The sequence below is a fragment of the Dendrobates tinctorius genome, unplaced genomic scaffold, assembly GCF_039654945.1.
Source record: "Dendrobates tinctorius isolate UK_male_01 unplaced genomic scaffold, ASM3965494v1 ptg000250l, whole genome shotgun sequence".
Lineage (NCBI taxonomy): Eukaryota > Metazoa > Chordata > Amphibia > Anura > Dendrobatidae > Dendrobates > Dendrobates tinctorius.
In genome coordinates, this window is record NW_027361917.1 from 16,191,990 (window position 1) to 16,216,127 (window position 24,138).

The 24,138-nt window shown below is 44.6% G+C and overlaps 1 protein-coding gene across 4 annotated transcripts in view; it reads left to right on the forward strand.

The window, feature by feature from the left end:
- NPHP1 (nephrocystin 1) overlaps nt 1–24,138 on the forward strand; it is a 133,761-nt gene that overhangs the window by 27,537 nt on the left and 82,086 nt on the right. For all 4 annotated transcript variants that reach the window (XM_073557497.1, XM_073557494.1, XM_073557496.1 and 1 more), the window contains exons 4-9: nt 10,128–10,188; nt 11,764–11,888; nt 16,452–16,608; nt 19,992–20,093; nt 20,391–20,485; nt 21,127–21,178. In XM_073557497.1, coding sequence (XP_073413598.1) covers nt 10,128–10,188; nt 11,764–11,888; nt 16,452–16,608; nt 19,992–20,093; nt 20,391–20,485; nt 21,127–21,178 — 592 coding nt within the window. The remainder of the gene's footprint in view (nt 1–10,127; nt 10,189–11,763; nt 11,889–16,451; nt 16,609–19,991; nt 20,094–20,390; nt 20,486–21,126; nt 21,179–24,138) is intronic.

A 24,138-nucleotide genomic window follows, 5' to 3' on the forward strand; every position in this document is an offset into this window, starting at 1 on the left:
ACCTTGCCAATCAGTGCAGCAGCATGTCCTTCTTGCAGACTGTCTCTTATAGCCAGCTGTAGCGTATGCACAACACAGCGCATGTGATGAATGAAAGAACATATTGACACAGTTTCAACAAGATCATCTAAACTATCATGTTGCTGTTCATCTGAAGCAACTTCAGTTTGCTCCTCAGTTACAATACTGTGTTCCTCTATTTCAAACATTTCTGTGTCTGTGGACCCAGAATGTTGTTCTAGCTGCTGGTCACCATCATTACTCTCATTCATTAGCTTAATAGTACTTATCATATTTGAAGCATTGTCAGTTACGACAGAAAGAACTTGCTCTTTTTTAAGTTCATAGTCTTGCAGAACCTTTTCCACCAAGACCTGGAGAAACTCACTGGTGTGATGAGCTTTGGTGTCTTTTACTGCCAATGTCTTGGTAACTATTTCATTTTTGTCACAAACAAATCGGACATTGATGGCAAAATAGTTCACTCTGTGACGTGTGCAGGCATCCATTTTAAGAAACAGAAAGCGTCCCTTGAGAGGTTTTTTAAGTTCTTCCTTTTGTTTAAAAGCTTCTTCGATTACTAATTTTCTAATACTCTCTCTCTCCAGAGAAACACCAAGCTTGCGGGCCATTTCCCCATTCAGACACATAAAAGCTGGTCGTGAAAATAATGAAATAGGCACACTATCCTTTACAACAAGCTCTATGATCTGTTTTTTAAATGTATCTACTGTCATTGTCACAGTAACTTTGTCACTGACAAAATATCTTGCAACTGATGGCTGCAAAGTTCTCTGCTCCTTTGTTTGGCTGGAAGAGCTGGGCACTGGTTCATTGGTTTGGATGCAGTCTTTCTCATCCACTGCTTTCAGTACTTCTGGATGAAAGCGCTGTAAATGTCTCTTTAGATTAGAAGCTCTGGTAGGAGCATTTTTATCGTTGCCTGAATATGCACTCATCTTGGCTTCACAGCATTTGTTTTCGTCTGGATCATTTGTCATACACTGACAGACATAATGTTTTCTATCTTGAGTGATGGTGAAATGTTCAAATACAGCTGATTTAATGTGATGCTTCTTTGACATTCTCAGGTTTTTAATTCTGCATTCACAATCCAAATGACAATTGTTTTTCCTAAAAACAATTGTACAAAATTATTGCCAGGTCGTACAACTGATATAGTGGTCAGTAATACTGTTATTATTCCTCATGTACTCACAGTTAACTGATGCAAAGTTTGTTGAAAGGATAATACTTCTTACAGTCTTCCTCTTCTGAGTAGCAGGCAGCTGTGAGATGCTTGGAAGACGCACACCTAGTATGATCTAGTCTAGAGGAGGAGCTTTACTACTAAGAATTTGCAACACATTTTCACTTTCAGTTTCATACATTGTAAGTAGGGGGGTTGGGGGCAGCATGAGGTTAACCAAGTATAAGATTAGATAAGGGCAGTGGAGAACAGTGACACACAAGAAGTAAGAAATGTCTCTATCTCCAGCAGAACTGCTTATCACTGTTGTTCATAGTTTGATAGAACATATATATTTGAGTAACATTTATAAAATTCATATGAAAGTTCAATTATGAAATATTAATACATTTTTTTTAAAGCTGGAGTCGGAGTCGGTACATTTCTACCGACTCCGACTCCGACTCCAACCAAAACTAACTCTGACTCCACGACTCCAACTCCACAGCCCTGCCCAAGTGCTGACACCACTGGAACGGCACCAGCATGGAAGATGAGTATAAGCTTTATTATTTTATAAACCTGAGGTTGAGCATGAGCACCTGCACTCCATCCATTTGCAATAGGTGTGCAGGAGATAAAAGTGCTACACTCATCTCTTTTTTCACTTCCATTAAGACTAAATGGAGTGGAGGTGCACAAGCTTGACTTTTGCTCTCTTTAGACAAGGCCCTACAAAACCCTCTTCTCAGGATCAATGGGGTTCCCAGTGGTTGTCCCCCAGCAATCGGAGCATTATCCCCTATTCTGTGGATAGGTAAACTTAATACAACACTTTAAGGGGTTGTCCACTACTAGGAAAACCCCTTCTTGATCAAATTGTTTGGGCCTCATAAAATAGTAAAGACTATTCTCATCTCCCGTGCCTACACCGTGAGAACGGTGTCGGCACTCGCTCTCCCGGGGGCTCCAATGTGGTTGTTGTGACACTTGACCCCGGTGCCCAATGAGCGCTGCCGTCACTGTCTCTGCCTTCGGACAAATTAAACATGAAGAGGAAGTCAAGGCTGCAGCTGATCTTGGGCTGCTTCTTTACGCTCAATTCGACATAAGGCGGGGACAGTGTCACAACAACAGCATGGAAGCCACAGGAGACCGAGTGACGAAACCCCAAGAATGGCGCCAGCCTGGGAGATGAGTAAATGCTTTATTATTTTATGGGTGCTAAGCGAGGGATATAAGAAGAAGTTGTCCAAGTAGTGAACAACTTCTTTAAGCTCTGTTTCAACAAGTGAATGATAATCAGCGTAGTATAGTATTTTCTCCTTTACCGAACTGTGGTCTATCTTTTGCACTTTAATATGATTTGTTATACTGTGTTGGGAGTAGGGTACGGGAGGTGGGGTCTGGTTCCCTTTTGTCTGTAATTGTCCTTAAATTTGAAAATCTTCAATAAAAAACATTTGGTTTTAAAAAAATGGTTTTAACTGCTGGAAACCCTTTTACATTTCTTGACTAGTTTAGAAAAATAATTTTCTTATATTCTGTAACAAAGGATAAAGTAATAGAGCGCAGTCTCCCATCCAGTACTCTTCATCCATTAGTCAGAGAAGAGCACCTACCTCTGAGGAATGCAGCATGTTTATAGATGTCAATGGGAAAGGTTTAATGGTTCAGTTCCCCTTGGCTGTTGCTGCAGGGCACTTCAAACATACTGTATTGACCCACAGCTGATCTGTGGGAGTTGCAGCATTGTGGCAACTTGTGATCACTGAATTATAGATATAGCTAGCCTCTTCAAAAGGCTCATGTACATGACTATATTTTTGGTCTGAGTGTGATCCGACACAATATCGGATTGCTCTCAGACCAATGTGTTAGCGCCACAGACTGTGAGGAGGAATACCCTGGAGTGGACCCTCTGGACCGTGGCACCGAGGGACTCCGGACGAGCAACCTGGTGTGACCGACCCCTATACAGGGATCGTTAGGCGCAAGACCAGAGACTCGAATGCCACGGCAGCCGGAACCAAGAGGGGCGGCTCGGAATGGTGCACAGGGCGTGAGCAGGAACAGACACAGGACTTGAACAGGCACGGTTACCGGACTGGAGCAGGCACGGACACAGGACTGGAGCTGGCACGGACACAGGACTGGAGCTGGCACGGACACTGGACTGGAACAGGCACGGACACTGGACTGGAACAGGCACGGACACTGGACTGGAGCAGGCACGGAGACAGGACTTGAACAGGCAAGGACACAGGACTGGAGCTGGCACGGACACAGGACTGGAGCTGGCACGGACACTGGACTGGAACAGGCACGGAGACAGGACTGGAGCAGGCACGGAGACAGGACTGGAACAGGCACGGACACAGGACTGGAACAGGCACGGACACGGGACTGGAACAGGCTCGGAGACAGGACTGGAACAGGCTCGGAGACAGGACTGGAACAGGCTCGGAGACAGGACTGGAACAGGCGCGGAGACAGGACTGGAACGGGCGCGGAGACAGGACAGGTACGGGCACGGACACAGGACTGGAGCAGGGCTGGAAGCAAGCACAGAGGTTAGGCAGCGAGCCGGATTCCAGCGGAGTACACAGGGCCTGAGGCGCAGAAGGAAACAACCACGGTCAGGCGCCTCCACTAAGGGAGGGCGGCCTGATATGGCTGCTGCTGAGCCCCCATTGGTCCGGCGGTGCAATTGGGGCAGAGCACCGCCGGAACCCAGCTTAGCGGCGGAGGACCGGCCGCGACCTACTGCGCATACGCGGGATCCGAGGTGACGTCACCAGCCGTGGGCCGGAGGAAGGGAGAGGCCGACGCCGGGGCTGGAGGGAGCGAGGCTGCTGGAGGGAGCGCGGCTGCCGGACGAGGTGAGTATCGCTGCACGCACGGGGGCGAAGGGCTGGGAGCGTGACAGGGGGATCGGGGACCATGACAGTACCCCCCCCCCTTAAGCCGCCCCCCGCTGCGGTTGGCAAAAAATTTCCTGAGAATGTGGGGGGCGTTGATGTTCTCCCGGGGCTCCCAGGATCTCTCCTCAGGACCAAACCCCTCCCAGTCAACAAGGAAAAAGGTCCTCCCTCTAACTCTCCTCATGGCGAGAATATCCCTCACTTCGAAAGTATCATCCGAGCCCACAGGCTGAGGAGCTGGAGTGGGTGAAGGATGGAATTGATTCAGGACCACAGGTTTCAGGAGGGAGACGTGGAAGGTGTTCGGGATACGGAGCGAAGAAGGCAACCTCAATTTGTAGGCGACTTCATTGACTCGATCCAGGACCTCAAAAGGACCTATGTACCGGGGGCCCAGCTTATAAGAGGGTAGTTTCAGTCGAATGTACTTGGATGAGAGCCAGACCTTATCCCCAATGTGAAACGGTGGAGGGTCCAGCCTCCTCTTGTCTGCGTGGTTCTTCATTCGCTCACTGGCCCTTTTGAGAGTGGAGTTGGTCTCGGACCAGATTTCAGAGAATTCCTGGAACAAGGAGTTGGCTGCCGGTACTTCAGAGGTTGGAGCGACAGGAAGAGGTATGTTAGGGTGTTTGCCGAATACCACAAAAAAGGGCGATTTAGTAGAGGATTCGCCGGCATGATTGTTGTAGGCGAATTCCGCCCAAGGAAGCAGATCAGCCCAATTATCCTGGTGGCCGTTGGAAAAATGCCGAAGGTATGCAGTCAGGATCTGGTTAGTTCGTTCCGCTTGCCCATTGGTTTGTGGATGATAGGCAGAAGAAAAATCCAAGGAAATATCCAGAAGTTTGCAAAGTGCTCTCCAAAATTTTGCCGTAAACTGTACCCCACGATCAGAGACAATTCGTTCAGGTAGACCATGTAGTCTGAAAATCTGATGGACGAAGATCTTGGCTAATCCGGGTGCGGAAGGGAGGCCGCTTAGCGGAATGAAATGCGCCATTTTAGAAAAGCGGTCCACTACCACAAGAATCACCGTACAGCCAGACGAACGGGGCAGATCCGTGATAAAGTCCATGGCGATATTCTCCCAAGGCGACTTCGGTACCGGCAGGGGAAGCAGCAGGCCAAATGGAGAACGACGGGGTGTCTTATTCCTAGCACAGGAGGAACAGGAGGCGACAAAGTCTGCCACATCTTGACGGAGAGTGGGCCACCAATAATACCGCGTTATGAGGGCCAGGGTCTTCCCAATTCCGGCATGACCAGCCAGTTTGGAGGAATGCCCCCACAGAAGAACTCTCCTCTTAACGTCCTCTGGTACGAGAGTCTTGCCCGGAGGTGGAGAAAGCAGAGACAACGGAGCCACTGTGATTATCTTCGTAGGCTCGATAACATGGGAAGGTTCCTCCCCAGATTCAGTTGGTTGAAAGACTCTGGATAGAGCATCGGCTTTAGCGTTCTTGTCTCCAGGGCGGAAGTGCAGCTCGAAATCAAAGCGGGCAAAAAACAGAGACCATCTAGCCTGTCGAGGATTGAGTCTCTGGGCGGTCTGGAGGTAGGCTAGATTTTTGTGGTCAGAGTAAACAATAAAAGGGTGAACTGCTCCTTCCAGAAGGTGACGCCACTCCTCCAATGCCAACTTCATGGCCAGAAGCTCACGGTCGCCAATCGAATAGTTACACTCTGCCGGCGAAAAGGCTCTGGAGAAAAAGCCACAAGGACGTAGGCGGCCCGAACCGGTCCTCTGGGACAAGACAGCCCCGGCGCCAGTCGAGGAAGCGTCCACCTCCAGCACGAAAGGCTTGCCGCTCTGAGGACGGATCAATACGGGAGCTGTGGAAAAAGCTTGTTTTAGCAACTGGAAGGCCTCTTCGGCTTCAGGTGTCCAGGAGTTGGCAGAGATCCCCTTTCGGGTAAGGGCCGAGATCGGCCTGGAGAGCGAGGAGAAGTGCGGAATGAACTGCCGATAGTAGTTCGCGAAGCCCAAGAAACGTTGAATAGCTCTTAAGCCAGCGGGGCGAGGCCACTTGAGAATGGCGGAGAGTTTCTCGGGATCCATCTGAAGCCCGGCATCGGAGATGATGTAGCCCAGAAAAGGCAGGGAGGTCTGTTCGAACAGGCACTTCTCCATCTTGGCATATAGACGATTCTCTCGAAGACGCCGAAGAACAAGGCGGACAGTCCTCCTGTGGGATGGAAGATCGGGGGAGAAGACCAGAATGTCATCCAGGTAGACTACGACACAGGAGTACAGGAGGTCTCGGAAGATTTCATTGACGAACTCCTGGAACACCGCCGGGGCATTGCACAGACCGAATGGCATCACCAAGTACTCATAATGACCGTCACGGGTGTTAAAGGCGGTCTTCCATTCATCGCCGGCACGGATGCGGATGAGGTTGTATGCCCCCCTGAGATCCAGTTTGGAGAAGATGCGTGCCCCCCTGAGACGGTCAAACAACTCCCGGGATAAGAGGAAGTGGGTACCGGTTTTTGATAGTGATGTTATTCAATCCTCTATAATCGATACATGGGCGCAGCGAACCGTCTTTCTTTTTAACGAAAAAGAACCCGGCGCCGGCAGGAGATGAAGACTTCCGAATGAATCCCTTGGCAAGGTTCTCCGTGACATATTCGGACATGGCGGCGGATTCTGCAGGGGACAACGGGTAGATCCTGCCCCTGGGAGGAGTAGAACCGGGGATAAGCTCAATCGGGCAGTCGAAGGCTCGATGCGGTGGAAGAACCTCCGACTCCTTCTTGTCGAAAACGTCTGCATAAGCCCAATAGGCGGAAGGAAGCCCAGAGAGATCCTGAGGTGGGCGAAGGGGAACCACTGGCTGAATGGGGTTCAGACAGCGACCATGACACGGGTCTCCCCAGCGCAAGACCTCCCCGGTCGACCAGTTGAGAACCGGCTGGTGTGTCCGTAACCACGGGAGACCGAGGAGAATGGCATGAGACAAGTCGGGCAGCACATAGAAGGCTACTTTTTCACGGTGGAGGGCACCGACTTGCAAGATTACCTCTTCTGTGACCGTGGTGATGGAGTCCAACAACGGTCGGCCATCAACGGAAGCGATAATCCGAGGGTTCTTCAGGGAGACCACGGGAATCCGATATTTGTCTACCACTTCACGCCGGATGAAGTTGCCTGCTGAGCCCGAATCCACATAGGCCACCTCTGACCCACGCCTCCCCCCTGAAAGCAGAAGAACGGAAAGTGTGAGGGCCTGAGAGGAATCATAATCACCTAGGAAGGCCTCTCTTACCTGGCCTAGGTGGAAGAGTTTCCCGGTCTCTCAGGACAAGAGCGGATGAAGTGGGATGCCCCTCCACAGTAAAGACAAAGCCCTTGCTCCCGTCTCTCCCTCTGACGTCTCTCAGCCATCCGGACCCGATCTACCTGCATAGGCTCAGGGGGCGGAGTATGTCCAGGACCAGGCGGACGAGGATTAAAGGACCGGCTAGCAATCTGGGCCGGCCTAATGGGCCTCCTATCCCTCGCCGTTTCCCGGGCGCGCTCCTGGAACCTGAGGTCAATTCGAGTGGCCAGGGAGATGAGGTCCTCGAGGTTGGTGGGGGTATCACGCCCCGCCAACTTGTCCTTAATTCTGCCCGACAACCCACGCCAAAAGGCCCCGACCAATGCCGCGTTATTCCAACCCAATTCGGAGGACATGGTGCGGAACCGAATGGCGTATTGACCAACAGTCAGGGAGCCCTGGTGTAGGTTGAAAAGAGATTCGGTAAGCGAGGCTACCCGTCCAGGCTCATCGAACACCTTACGAAAGGTGTCCAAGAAGAGCGGGATGTTAGAAACAATAGGATCGTCCCTCTCCCAGAGCGGATTTAACCAAGATAAGGCCTCTCCCTCCAGATGGGACATGATGAAGGCCACCTTGGCCCGATCGGAAGGATACTGATGAGGCTGAAGCTCAAAATGCAAGCCACACTGGTTTAGGAACCCTCTACACTGTCTGGGGTCCCCAGCGTATCGGGGTGGTTTGGCAAGGCGAGGAGAGGGGAACGGAGCGGGACTGGGGATGGCGGCCGAGGCCGCAGCGGCGGACTGGAGATCTCCCAGACGGCTATCTACCGAGGCCATATATGACAAAATGTGGGACTGAGCGTCCCGCTGCTGGCTCAACTCCTGCTGGAGGCCGGCCAGCTGTGCGGCATTCCCCGGATCGGCCGCCTGGAGAGCGGACAAGCGGGACTCCATGGCCTTCATGACCGACATAATGCGCCCCTGGTTCTCCCGTAAAAAGAGAAGCTCCTTTTGACCGGGAGCGGCAGCACCGGCGGGATCCATGGCCTGACCGTACTGTTAGCGCCACAGACTGTGAGGAGGAATACCCTGGAGTGGACCCTCTGGACCGTGGCACCGAGGGACTCCGGACGAGCAACCTGGTGTGACCGACCCCTATACAGGGATCGTTAGGCGCAAGACCAGAGACTCGAATGCCACGGCAGCCGGAACCAAGAGGGGCGGCTCGGAATGGTGCATAGGGCGTGAGCAGGAACAGACACAGGACTTGAACAGGCACGGTTACCGGACTGGAGCTGGCACGGACACAGGACTGGAGCTGGCACGGACACTGGACTGGAGCTGGCACGGACACTGGACTGCAACAGGCACGGACACTGGACTGGAACAGGCACGGACACTGGACTGGAGCAGGCACGGAGACAGGACTGGAGCAGGCACGGAGACAGGACTGGAGCAGGCACGGAGACAGGACTGGAACAGGCACGGACACAGGACTGGAACAGGCTCGGAGACAGGACTGGAACAGGCGCGGAGACAGGACTGGAACAGGCGCGGAGACAGGACAGGTACGGGCACGGACACAGGACTGGAGCAGGGCTGGAAGCAAGCACAGAGGTTAGGCAGCGAGCCGGATTCCAGCGGAGTACACAGGGCCTGAGGCGCAGAAGGAAACAACCACGGTCAGGCGCCTCCACTAAGGGAGGGCGGCCTGATATGGCTGCTGCTGAGCCCCCATTGGTCCGGCGGTGCAATTGGGGCAGAGCACCGCCGGAACCCAGCTTAGCGGCGGAGGACCGGCCGCGACCTACTGCGCATGCGCGGGACCCGAGGTGACGTCACCAGCCGTGGGCCGGAGGAAGGGAGAGGCCGACGCCGGGGCTGGAGGGAGCGAGGCTGCTGGAGGGAGCGCGGCTGCCGGACGAGGTGAGTATCGCTGCGCGCACGGGGGCGAAGGGCTGGGAGCGTGACAGGGGGATCGGGGACCGTGACACAATGTTACTCTTAGGGGACATGCACATACCTGATTTTTTTCCTTGGACGGAGCCAGTCCATGGAATAAAATCACAGCATGACCTAGTCGGATCCGATTCGGATTACACTAAACCATACAAGCCAATGGGTCCACTAAAAAAAATCGACTGCATTCAGATAGCATTCGAGTGTGATCTGATTTTCATCCACTGACACAATGGAGAAGGTGGAACAATATTTTTCCCAACTTCTCCATATAATCAAACCAATTTTCTCAGATGAAAGAAAATATGGTTATGTGACCCTAGCCTAACAATAATAGGCAGTGTCCAAAGCACATGAAAGGGTTTCTTCAATGCTAACTACACATAGGACAAGTGCTTGATATCTGTTGATCGTGCGTGCATTATGGAATGTATGTGTAGACGTGAAGTCATCGCTGCCGATCATCTCCCAATAGGGATGTGATCAACCTCGAACAAACACTTCAGACTGCTGATCTGTGTTTTCCTGGACAAGTATTATTCTCAGACAGGATTTGCAGGTTATGCATAATTGCCCTTCAGTATAGCCAATGGGAGAAGTCAAGAGCGTTTACTCAAATATTTCTGGATTTCCCATATATTTCACCTCTCCACCAACAATTCAAATTTTTTGCAGCATCAAGTATGTGTGTTGCTTTGGTCAGACCCAGTTTAACCTTGGGAAAAACTTGTCTGTAAAGTCTTATTATGAATTGCTAAAGTATATGCTAATTATTCTCTTTTAGATGTCTTCATCTTAAGAATTTAGTCCAGAAAAACAGAGATGCTCTTCAGGGGCTGAAAAAGGTGGGCAAATGATATTCTGTATTAGAAACATGCGCATACTGTATCATGTGTCATTTTGTATAAACTTCTGTTATGAATGAGGAATCTTTAAAGTCCTGTTTTAATTTCACCATTTGTTAACTATCATTAATATGTATTCCGTGTGTGCATTAAAATGCTTACCAGTTTCTGTCTTCTGCTATTTCCAGCGCCGCTCCAGTCTGTTCCTGGATCTTGTGACTGCAGTTGTGACCACCCGGCTCACAACACCGTTTGGGTGTGAACCGGAAGGCACTTCCTCTGTTTAAGTCTCTGAGACTCTCATAGATAAATTAAAAAAGCAAGTAACAGTCCATGGTGTCAGATGGCAAGAAAATATGTGGTCACATGATTCAGGATAGAGTCCGAAACAACAGAAGACCGCAACCGGTAATTATTTTAATGCACACCTGAAAATACTTTTCTGATAGCTAACGGGTATGGAAATAAAAAAAGACGCTGGAAAGGTACTTTAAATGGTTTTTGTCCGTAATTAAAACAACATGGACACTTTATTTCAAAAACAGACCTTCACCTGCCTACACTAAGAGCTCATCCCTAGTCACTTCATTGGAACGGAGCTGAAATACACCTCATGACCTAAAATAAAGATGGGTGTAATGCAGTTCTTGGAAGAAAGCAGACATATTTTTCTAATCTTGGACAACCCTTTTCGGAGTGCTGCTAATAAATGGAAATATTCCTATTTACATCTCAAAAGTGTATCGGGTCACGACAACCCTAGATGTTGTTTAGAATCAGTTAATAATTTATTAATATATTTAGGAAGTACCTTTTATTTTGGTCATCCTTTCCTTATAACTGAGGGCTTCCACATTTCCATAATATAATTGCAGTGATCTACTGGCCCCTAATAATACCCAACACTTTTACTTCTTGGTGCAGAAGAATGACATTGTATTCCAGTACTTACAGTTGTGCTCAAAAGTTTACATACCCCGGAAGAATTATTGCTTTCTTGGCCTTTTTTCAGAGAATATGAATGATAACACCAAAACTTTTTCTCCACTCATGGTTAGTGGTTGGGTGAAGCCATTTATTGTCAACCTACCGTGTTTTCTCTTTTTTAAATCATAATGACAGGAATTTACAGGAACTGGAGGCTTTTTGCCAAGAAGAGTGGGCAGCTTTACCATCTGAGAAAATAAAGATCCTCATACACAACTACCACAAAAGACTTCAAGCTGTCAGTGATGTTACAGGGGGCAAGACACGGGATTAAGAAATTGGGTATGTGAACTTTTGATCAGGGTCATTTGGATGTTTTGGGTTGTCATTATGATTATAAAAGAGAAAAAACAGTAGTTTGACAATAAATGGCTTCATCCAACTATTAACCATGAGTGGAGAAAAAGGGTTATCATTCATATTCTCTGAAAAAAAAGTCCAAGAAAGCAAGAATTCTTCTGGGCTATGTAAACTTTTCAGCACAACTGTAGTTTATGACCAATACTTATACCCACACTGTCTTCAATAGTATTGTATTTTAACTACTGCGTTCTAAAAGCAAAATGTGGGATCTTTCATTACTTTTAGGCTGATGAACCAGGGCCTGTTGGGAATTATGACCTGAGGAAAGATGAGGAAGATCGGAGATTGGAGCAGTTGTCTCGCCACTTGCGGAACTTGGCAAAGACTTTAGCACATGGAGAAGATGTCAAGTAAATCATAAATACTAGTTATCTGTTTCTTGTTTTACTGCCCCTTTCTTTAAAGCAGAGCTTGTACTATCGTTTACAAGCAAAACTGCCTAGTTCATGATAAAAGGGCTGAAGACCTGAATTAAATACAGCTTTCTTTTTTTTTTTATTTTTTTTTTTTTATTTCAGCTCTCCGTAGTGGAGATATTGTCTTCTAAAGTTCAAGACTTCTATTGAGCTAGTTTCCTCTTCAAGCAAAATAGTGTTAGTAGAGATTCTTCTGTGGGGGTGTTTACTCTTACTCCTGTATGACTTTGACCAATCATAAGAAGGCAACGTCGCAAAGGAGCAAAAAAGGAAACTCCCCTTCACACAAGGAAAAAAAAAAGGAAATTCCCCCAGAGAAACTGTCACGTCATTACATTATGACTAACATAACAGTGCTGTGAGATGAGAGCTGTAGCGAGCGATCAATGTTTGTCACACACAGCGCCCTGGAGCTCTCCCATATGAGGGGAATTATTCTCTGATACCTGGGATAGATCCAGAGTATTGTATGTAATGACATTACATGATTAAACGCCCCAGAGAAGAATCTTTCCGCTTTTGAAGGGAAAATTAGCATATTAGGCTTCCAAAACTTTAGAAGCCAAAATCTCAGCAACTGATGGGAAGATTAAAAAAATAAAATTATACTATATTCAGCTCTTCATCCTCTTTATCATAAAGTAGCCAGTTTAATATGCAAAAAGTGCTGGTAGGTCATCTTCAATCTTATATGGCCTCAGTGTGTTATAAAGTAAGAAATAGGTTAATATATGCTATCTTTCCACCACTGCAGTTCAAAGCATGTGGTTTGAGGCTGCACATACAATTTTATTCACTTGTTTAAGAAAAGCTTCATTGGGCACCATAAAAAAGTCTTTATTTAGTATTGAAATTTAGAATAGAAGTCATAATTACATAGGTTGAAAAAGACCCAGGTCCATCAACTTCAACCTTTCTCCACCAATTGTACATTTTGTCTCTAAATTAACTATTACCTACAATATTATTTGTAGTGAGGAAATCAACCAGCCTTTTTTTTAAAAGCGGTCTGCCATTACTATCTCTTGTGGTTGGACATTCCACATTCTGACTGCAATAACTGTAAAGAACCCTTTCCTATTTAGCTGCCAGAATCGCCTTCCACCAGTAATGAGTGCCCCCTGGTTCTAAGTATGGTCCTTGGAAGGACTAAGGGTACCGTTACACTAAGCGATGCACCAGCGATCCCGACAACGATATGGATTGCTGGTGCATCGCTAAGTGGTCGCTAGTGAGCTGCCACAGAGGCACATCTCACCAGCGACATAGCAGCGGTCGGTGGTCGCTACATACCTGTCAGACGAGGCGATCCTGACGTCCTCCCACCCGCGTCCACGCGTCGCTCGTCGGTGCCACAGGAAGCCCAGCAGGAAGCGCCCGACGAAAAATGGTCCAGGACGTTCTCGCGCGATCAGTGATGAGCAGCGGGGGAGCCGGTCGGAGGTAAGTATCACATGTAGCGATATCGCTAGCAATATTGCTGCTACGTCACAAAAACCAGTGACGTTACAGCGATATTGCTAGCGATATCGCTATGTATAACAGGCCCTTAAGTCATGTGCCAGTCCTTTGTACTGACCACACATATATTTATACATGTAAATAAGATCCCCTCTGAGGCGTCTTTTTTCTAAGCTAAACCATCCCAATTTTTCCAACCTCTCATCATGAAAAGCCCTTCATCCCTTGTAATAATCTAGTTGCCGCCTTTGAACTGACTCTAACTTCTTAATATCCCTTTTAAAATGTGGAGCCCAAAACTAGATCCCATATTCTAGATGTGGCCTCAAAACTGATTTATAAAGAAGGAACAATACGTTGGGATCACAAGATTTTATCTCTTTTTTTATACACCCTAAAATTTTGTTTGCTTTTGCGGCTGCTGCTTGAAATTGAATAATTCTGCTTGTTACCAAAATACTCAAGTCCTTCTCCTGTTCTGTAGTCCCCAGTATATTCCCATTTAATGTATATTCAGTAAAAGAATTACTCCATCCCAGGTGCATTCCTCTACATTTATCAGCATTAAATCTCATTTTTCAAGTGTTTACCCATGCTAACATCTTATCCAGATCGTTTTGCAATATTGTAATGTCAAGGTCAGATTTTAATATCCTACATAGTTTGGTGTCGTCAGCAAAGACTGACACTTTACTCTCAATCCCATCCACAAGGTCATTAATAAAGAGGGTAAAAAGAATCGGTCCTACCATAGATCCTTGCGGTACCCCACTAGTGACTATATCCTATTTAGGGAGCGTACCATTTATGGTGACTCTTTGTTTTCTGTCTTTTAGTCAATTCATTACCATGTGCATACAGTTTCCCCTAGTCCATTCTTCTGTAGCTTCAGTCTAAGGCTGTTATGTGGTACAGTATCAAATGCCTTTGCAGAGTCCAGATAAATCACATCAACCGCATTACCAAAATTGAGATTTGCACTTACCTCCTCATTGAAACCCATCATGTTAGTTAGACATGACCTATCTTTCATGAATCCGTGCTGGTTGTCAGTAATTATATTATTCTTTGCAATATATCTATGCAAGTCATCTCTATGATGCCCTCAAAAACTTTGGACACTACTGATGTTAGGCTTACCGAACGGTAGTTTCCTGGATCCACCACTTTAACCTTTCTTAAATATCAGTACCACGTGAGCCGTTCTCCAATCCTGTGGCATCAACCGTTACAAGAGAGTCTAAGAATATGAGATACAGCGGATTGCCAATTACCAAGCTTGATTCCCTCAGTATCCGTGGATGAATGCCATCTGGACCGGGGGATTTGTCAATGTTTAATTTGCTGAGATGCATGTGATCTTCTTCTTGTGTTAAACTAGTTATATCAGGTGGTGAAGTTTTATTTTTGCCTTGTTGCTGGATCCCTGGAACATTCAGTTCAATGGCGAACACGGATGAAAAGTGCCTCTTTAATATTTCAGCCTTTTCTTTGTCCTCTATTATTATCTTGCTATTATCGTATTTTAAGGGACCGATACCATCTGGTTTTTTTTTGGCATTGATGTACGGTATTTATAATTTTTTTTGCGATTTATTTTAATGTCACTTGCAGCTTGTTTCTCTGTAGATAACTTTGCTAGCCTGATTTCTTTTTTACATTTCTTATTGAGAGCTTTATACTCGACCTTCAAGATTTTGAATGCCCCTTATTTTTATCTTATTAAACTTTGTACTGTCGTGTTTATCCATAATGGTTTCTTTTAATTCCTGAACATTTTATTACCAAAGGGTATGTTATCTAAAAGTTTTTATGTTCAATATCCCCAGTTACCAGTACATGGTCCCTGTCTACACGATTAAGCTCCTCCCTGAATTTGTTGAAATCAGTGTTCCTAAAGTTCCAGGTTTTTGCATTTTCCCTTTTGAATGTTTGATTGAAAATTACTTTGAATCTTTCCATATTATATTCGCTGCATCCCAAATGCTCCCGGACCTGTAGATCTGAAATTGTATCTGGTCTATTTGACAGAACCAGGTCCAGCAGATTACCTCTCCTGGTTGGTTCATCTACCAGCTGAGAGAGGTAATTGTCTTGAACTGCGGAAAAGAACTTGCGGCTTTTAGCACACCCAGAAGATTCTGTGTCCCATTGAATGTCTGGATAGTTAAAATCCCTATTTGCTACCTTTTTAATCTGTTGCAACATTGCATCCTCTATGAATTCTGCTATTCTAGGAGACTTGTAGCAATCTCCAATGACCAGTTTTCCATTATTCCCATCCCCATGTACATTTATCCACACTGTACGTCGTTGCAGCTCCCCCCAATGTCATCATTGAGCAAAGGTTTAGGTTGGATATAATAAAAATACACACCCCTCGACTTTTTCTATCTTTCCTGTCTCTCCTAAACTTACGTTTGTCACCCAGTCATTGCTTTCTTCCAGCCTGGTTTCCGTGATGCCCACCACATTGGAATCTGTGGCTGACATAAGAGTCTCCAATTCATTCATTTGTTGGAATGACTTCTTGCATTCGCCAGCAGACATTTATTACTATTAGCAAAGTTATTACTCCTCCTCACCATCCTATGTTCCGTGCATGCCCCAACCCTCCCTAAATCCTCCTTAACCCTTACTATCTCTCTCTGTAGGTCTACTCTGTCCCCTTTATAGCACAACTACCCTCCCTCCATATCCTAGTTTAAAAGTTACTCCATCAGTCTGACCATTTTTCCCCTAAGATATACTGTGCTGTATAACAGGCCTCGTATTATTTTGTTCCTGAGTCTAACAGGTACATGGCGGTTTTCGCAGGTATTATTTTAGCACCGGCACTTATTGAGGAAACATAAACGAGAGGAAAAAATAAATGTCCCTGAACTCTGTAAGACAAGAGTCCTATTTTTTTTGTTATGTTGCAGTGCATGGTACTAATATACTTTAAAGTCCTGTATTAATATCTTATGTCATGTAATAATTTGCGTTATTATTATAGCATTTGGTTATGCTGCCGTGTTCTCGACTTACTAATAGGGAGACAAGTGGTGACGAAGAGGAAAGCGAAGAGGAATACGAGGAAGAAGAAGAAGGGGACGAGGAGGAAGAAGAAGACAAATTAGACGCAACTGCAAAACATTTTATCACTCTTGGAGATTTTCAAGCACAGCAGAAAGAAGATTTAACATTTCAAGTAAGGGCTTGTCATTTATTGAAATACATATAATCCTGCATCTATCACTTTCGGATATAGCTAAAGCTACATGGGATTTTTTTAATGCAAGACACTACTGATGTTAGGCTTACCGAACGGTAGTTTCCTGGATCCACCTTTTTAACCCTTCTTAAATATCAGTACCACGTGAGCCGTTCTCCAATCCTGTGGCATAAACCGTTACAAGAGAGTCTAAGAATATGAGATACAGCGGATTGTCAATTACCAAGCTTGATTCCCTCAGTATCCGTGGATGAATGCCATCTGGACCGGGGGATTTGTCAATGTTTAATTTGCTCAGATGCATGTGATCATCTTCTTGTGTTAAACTAGTTATATCAGGTGGTGAAGTTTTATTTTTGCCTTGTTGCTGGATCCCTGGAACATTCAGTTCAATGGCGAACACAGATGAAAAGTGCCTCTTTAATATTTCAGCCTTTTCTTTGTCCTCTTTTATTATCTTGCTATTATTGTATTTTAAGGGACCGATACCATCTGTTTGTTTTTTTTGGCATTGATGTACGGTATTTATAATTTTTTTTGCGATTTATTTTAATGTCACTTGCAGCTTGTTTCTCTGTAGATAACTTTGCTAGCCTGATTTCTTTTTTACATTTCTTATTGAGAGCTTTATACTCGACCTTCAAGATTTTGAATGCCCCTTATTTTTATCTTATTAAACTTTGTACTGTCGTGTTTATCCATAATGGTTTCTTTTAATTCCTGAACATTTTATTACCAAAGGGTATGTTATCTAAAAGTTTTTATGTTCAATATCCCCAGTTACCAGTACATGGTCCCTGTCTACACGATTAAGCTCCTCCCTGAATTTGTTGAAATCAGTGTTCCTAAAGTTCCAGGTTTTTGCATTTTCCCTTTTGAATGTTTGATTGAAAATTACTTTGAATCTTTCCATATTATATTCGCTGCATCCCAAATGCTCCCGGACCTGTAGATCTGAAATTGTATCTGGTCTATTTGACAGAACCAGGTCCAGCAGATTACCTCTCCTGGTTGGTTCATCTACCAGCTGAGAGAGGTAATTGTCTTGAACTGCGGAAAAGAACTTGCGGCTTTTAGCACACCCAGAAGATTCTGTGTCCCATTGAATGTCTGAATAGTTAAAATCCCTATTTGCTGCCTTTTTAATCTGTTGCAACATTGCATCCTCTATGAATTCTGCTATTCCGTGCATGCCCGAACCCTCCCTAAATCCTCCTTAACCCTTACTATCTCACTCTGTAGGTCTACTCTGTCCCCTTTATAGCACAACTACCCTCCCTCCATATCCTAGTTTAAAAGTTACTCCATCAGTCTGACCATTTTTCCCCTAAGACATACTGTGCTGTATAACAGGCCTCGTTTTTTTTGTTCCTGCAAGAATGCAAGAAAAAAGAAAATTTAAATATTTTGCAAACTCCTGTAAAAGTTCCCCTTCCCCATAATAGAGACTAGTGGACACTTTATGCAACTTGCAAATTACAGCAAGTGTGAATTTTTTGCTTTTGTAATGTTATAGCTATTGCAAGTGTAGTGGGAGAGCCACAGTTTGCCTGTGCTGATAAAAAATAAAGAGACAGAAACATGTCATAAATAATTTCATTTCAATTCGTAATGTGCTGAGAAGACATCAAATCACACTAATGTAAAAATAGTTTGTGCACTGTTGTCACTAACAAAAGATTTTTAGTATCTCTCTTCCAGTGTACCCCTCTGTATCCTGCTCCATTGAATTATGCTTATTTTGCCTGGAGATGCTGCCACACTTACTCTGTGGGCAGTGCTAGTGATAGAGAGGAGGTTATGATGCCGGCAACAAGGGTGCTGCCCTGCAAAGAGTAAAATTTCCTTCCCTGTTGCTGGGTGGCGCATGCCGTCTTTCTGGGTGGCGTATACCGTCCTGCTGGGTGGTGCATGCCTTCCTTCTGGGTGGCACATGCCGTCCTTCAGGGTGGCGCATGCCGTCCTTCTGGGTGGCATATACCGTCCTGCTGGGTGGTGCATGCCGTCCTTCTGGGTGGTACGTGCCGTTCTGCTGGGTGGCGCATGCCGTCATGCTGGGTGGCACATGCCGTCCTTCTGGGTGGCAAATACAGTCCTTCTGGGTGGCACATGCCGTCCTTCTGTGTGCACATGCTGTCCTTCTGGGTGGCGCATGCCGTCCTTCTGGGTGGCGCATGCCGTCCTGCTGGGTGGAACATGCCGTCCTTCTGGGTGGGGCATGCCATCCATCTAAGCATATCAATGAAGGTTAGGTAGTCTCAAGAACCTGCTAAGTGGAGTGGCTGGCTCCAGCTCTGACTGTAGTAGCGTTTTTAAGCTGATAGCCCCAGACAGACACTTACTGTAGATTTTTGAATTTCTTCCTTTATTTTCAATAGTAGCTCACTCTGATCAGGTGTTTTGGAATCTTCTAGTTGATAGCTCTGTGGGCATTCAGTAGTTTCCTTAGGGATATGCTGATAATGTCTGTAAAGCGCTGTGGAATTAATGGTGCTAGATAAGTGAGTAAACTAAATAAATATTCGGTATTACATGCTGAGTATGAATAGCACAGAGCTGCATTGAGCACTCACTTTTCTGGGTTGCACATTTGAAGGTTAGCAGGATAGTATGATGCTATTTGCAAAGTCTCCTCGTGTTTTTTTCTGTCTTCAATAATTGATCACACTAAGTTATGCCAAGTACAGGAGATTGGTAAATGAAAGAAATGCAGAGGTTGGCATTAACAGTCACATAAAAGGGTAAAATTCAAAAGTGCTTGTAGTAGAACAGCGTAATTTTGCAATATACTGCTGGTTAAAAATTCTCTCAAGAATAGAGAGATTTTTAATTTTATAGTTTACAGCTCTTTTGTTAGGTTACCAGCTTCCCTGTAGTCCCAGGGGGCCATTTACTTAGGCAAGGAGAGTGTGACACAATCGGAATTTATACTTTACTTCCTCCTCACCCTGCTCTGAAGTTGACGAAGCACCGATTCCACCAGCCTTCTTTTTCCTGTGCTGCAAAGGAAAAGCTACCTCTGCTGACAGGCAGGTAGAGCGCTTAGTTAGGAACGGCGGCACGACCATGCAACTGGTCTGAACTGTCAATTTTAATGAATACACCGCCCCCCACCCTCCCACAAAGCCGTAAGCCAGGATTACTCCTTATACTACGTCTTCAGATAACCTCTTTACCTACTTCATGTACTTCGATGTGTCTCAGATAACATGTCCTGCCTTTTGGAGTACAAATGCCATATTCTTGGCCATAGAAATTAAATGGAAACGAAGAAAAGAAGTTTAGTGTTATTGTCCTTTTTTATTTTGTCTCTGTGGAGTAAGATAAATTCACTAGACAAGTATTTTTTGTCTTTTTAGAAAGGAGAAGTGCTGCAGATTCTTGACAAAAAACCTGATGGTTGGTGGGTGGCCCAAAACTCAAAGGGAGTTCACGGTCTGGTACCCAAGACTTACTTGCAGGCAAGTCCCAAATTCAGTCATTGCATACTGTAAAGTTCTTGAGTTTGACCTATTGCAGTTTTCTTGCCAAATCGTTGTCCAGTGCGCTGAAGTAATACTTTTTATCATGGATTCTGTGAACGTAATTATAATTACTTATTATTTCATAATTTGCTCTTGAGTTACTTACCAAGAATTTCTGTAGATGGAAGAATCAGATTTGTGCATTAATACAAATAAGATTAATGCCTTTGCCTTTTGTTGTTTGGAAATACAGGCAGATCATTTTGATTACTAAATATTTCATCTAATTCACAGTTATATAAGGGGGCAGAGCAAAGTCCGAGTCCCAGTGATGAAGAAACTGAAAATGAGGAAGAGTCGGCAGCAGAAAATGTTGGCAATACAAATAGGTACTACTGTAGATCTTCCACCATTACCAATCCCTTATCGTACCCTTGAAGAGTGATCGCCTAACTTCTTGCAGATCAGTAACGAACACAGTGCCTCCCATTGTCCCTTGTCTTATACCCCAGAGCAGCATTCACAATGGTGCTAGTAGTCATTGACAACAACTACATAGCTTAACAGTCACACACCTTAGCTTGAGTTTGTATAGTTCAGTTTGTTTTTCCTATATTGGATTTAAAGCTATCAGTATGGAAATCATCAGAACAAGTGTTGTTCACATACTGAGCCATAGAAATGTTTGCAGATTTCAGCTCTGAATTGTTAATGCACTGCTAAGTTAGAACTTAGGAATAGAGCAAAATAAGTAATGCAGGGTTATCCAATTGTTTATGAGGATTATTTTGTGTCTGTAGATATCTACATACAAAACTTGAAAATTCTTTCCATTACATATCTTAAATTGTCAAGAAATCTAATATTAACACTTCCAGTGGTGCCAAAAGTAAAATCTGAAAATACTGTAAATACAATCGTTCTACTTTGTAGTTCATTTGTATAATGATGTATTTATCTGCACATGTTTGGATTCTGTAATTGCAACTTTGTGCAAATGTATTCTAATTTTTATTCTCAATTGTGACAGGTCTGCAGAAGACACCATATCTCAAATAAGCTCTTCCAAGAAAACCCAAGAGGTAGGTAATATGTGATTGCTTAAGTGTCTGGTTTAGCATCTGTATTCATTTTCTTTTTTTACGTAACATAGTACATATACAGTGGATATAAAAAGTCCACAAACATTTGTTAAATTGCCAGGTGTTTGTCATGTAAGACAAAATCATACCAAGACTATTAATTTCCAAATGTTTCCTACCTTTAATGTCACCCATAATCTGTACAAATCCATTGAAAAATTAATTTAACTATTTTGGGGTGGAAATCGAAAAATATAGAACTAAAATAATGTGGTTGCATAAATATGTACAGCTTTAAACTAATACTTTGTCTGAATTCCTTTTGAATTTGTGACACTATTTGGTCTTTTTGGGTAGGAGTCTGTCAGCATGGCACATCTAGAAAACCCAACCCCAAAACAATGCTGCATCCACCATGCTTCACTGTGGGTATGGTGATCCCTTTGTTGTGTTGTAAACAGTTTACAGACCTCGACTTTTGCTGTACAGCTAAGAAAATGTCAGGAGAAGTCATGGCCTTGCACAGTATGTGATAGGACGCAACTGAGGTAGCTCCTGCCAAGCATCTAGTTAATTATATGCCCCAAAATCTGCTTACAGTTTCCTACTGCAATACTCACCCCATTGCCTGCTGAAATACGGTTCTTTACTGGTAAATTGACCCACAAAGGTCAAAAAAGAATGCAGGAGAGATGGGGCTGCAGATCCCAGATGATGACATGGCCAAAGTGATTGAAACTGTGGGTATCATTGAAACTAAGTGAAAAGAGGTGGCGCATGGCTTGAGAGATTTGTCTGTACAGCGACTCAGGTTCTCATTGATAAGGAAAGCAGTGCTGATGTGGACTCCCTGGTGTCTGGAGGATGGTACTACGACCTCGGTAGAGATCAGAGGAGGCAGATACCTGAGAGGTGCCACAGAAACACTGAAAATGTCGATGGTGCTGCTCATTCCACTGCCCAACAGCACTTACAAATCAGATATCAGAGTTACCCACTATGAAAGATGTCTTCCTACCGTAGTGTTTGCTCAGTGACTGTCCTCTTTGTCTACGGTAAAGTTATAACATTGAGTCTCAGAGAAGATAAGTCTCGTATCCATTGTAAGTTTCAGAAAGTAAAAGACAGGCTGGGAACTGTAGAGGACAGAGTCATTACCTCAGAAAACCAACTGGCTACAACAAGAAAAGATGGCAAACACTCAACACATCAAATATAAGCACTACTGGCAAAAAAGGATGACCTGGCAAACTGGCTGAGGCATAATAACTTTTGATTCATCCGAGTGCCTGAAAAAATAGAGTGCTCCTCTCCTACTAAGTTCTTTGAAATGTTTCTGAAATTAAAAATTGTCTCCTCTGTTGTGACACCACTATATGCTGTAGAACGTGCACATAAGGGGCCGACTCATCCTTTTCTTCCAGGACACCAACCAAGACATGTCCTAGTCAAACTTTTAGATGATTGAGATATACCGTAGATAATTTTCTTAAGCAAGCAAGAGATCATTCAGACCTCTCCATAACATCCAAAATTTCAGTTTTTTCATGATTACTCAATAGAGATACGGAAACAAAAAAGCTAAATACATGTTTCATACTCTATGATGTATTCTGCCAATTTGTGGATGGAGGTTAGATACATTTCTTCTAGGATTAGAAAAAAACACTCCACTGGCTCGATGCAAATGGACGCCAGTTACGCCGAGAAAAGATCTGTGATGTTGCCTAATTAACTTATTTGGCTGGAATAAACTCTGTTCTTCCAGAGTCTCTTCAGATCTCAGAGCATAAAAGTGTAAAAAAAAAATTGTTAATACTATATAGCACTTATTACAGAGGGGTATGGTCCTTAATTCTAGAATACATTCCGAAAATATCTTGTCAAGGATAACATGACATGGCTGCTCCTTAATTTGGACTAGTAACCTATCACTTAGAAATCATCCTGTTAATGCACTGAGTTATTAGGGAATGTGAGAACAGGTTGTAATTTGTAGAATTCAGGAAGAAAAAGATTTTTCCACCACCAGGAGCAAAACCGTAACAATGCAGTGACATGGCAGGAATCTGCATAACTAATCATATGCTAAATAGTTACAAGTCAAATTTATGTATGAGGTAGCCAAGATGGTTGTCTATAAAATGATGGCAGTCTCACAATTGAAATATAGTGGATGGTAACATATGGACACTGAAAGTCAACAGTTCAAAACATTGTTAGCCTTTTGCTTGCCAGTGTAGATAAGAAGAACTCCGATGTGATGACTATGGAAAGTTGACAATTTTCTAGACTCTTGTATACTAGCAGAAAACTGAATGCCACACATTGGCTATTAGAAAGTCCATCTACACATAGGTATTAATTACTAGAGTTAATAATATTATTCATAGGGATAGAGGTTAATCTACCTTCAGGGGTAGGCCTCATCAATATGAAAAAATATAGGATGCATGGTTAAGTACCCCAGGATCAGCGACATTTGAACTATTAAGAGAAATGTATCGACTCTAAGATCCCATTTGTTTTTCTGCTGGGTCATTTATTGTAAGGAAATTATATGTTATACTAGCTGTGAACCCGTTCTACGCCCGGGTGGTGAGAATTTTTATTGGTATATGGTCTCCCATCCTGGTATATGCTGCCCCCCTCCTATCCTGGTATGCATGGCACCCCTCATCCCTATCCTGGTATGTGTGGTACTCCTCATCCCTATCCTGCTATGCATGGCCCCGTCATCCCTATAATGGTATGCATGGCCCTCTCATCCCTATTCTGGTATGTATGGTCCCCTCACCTCCCCCAATCCTGGTATGCATGGCACCCCATTCCTCATCCTGGTATACATTGTCCCCTCACCCCTAAATCCTGGTATGCATGGTACCCCCTCATCGCTATCCTGGTATGCATGGTACCCCCTCATCCCTATGCTGGTATGTATGGTCCTCTCATCCCCCAAT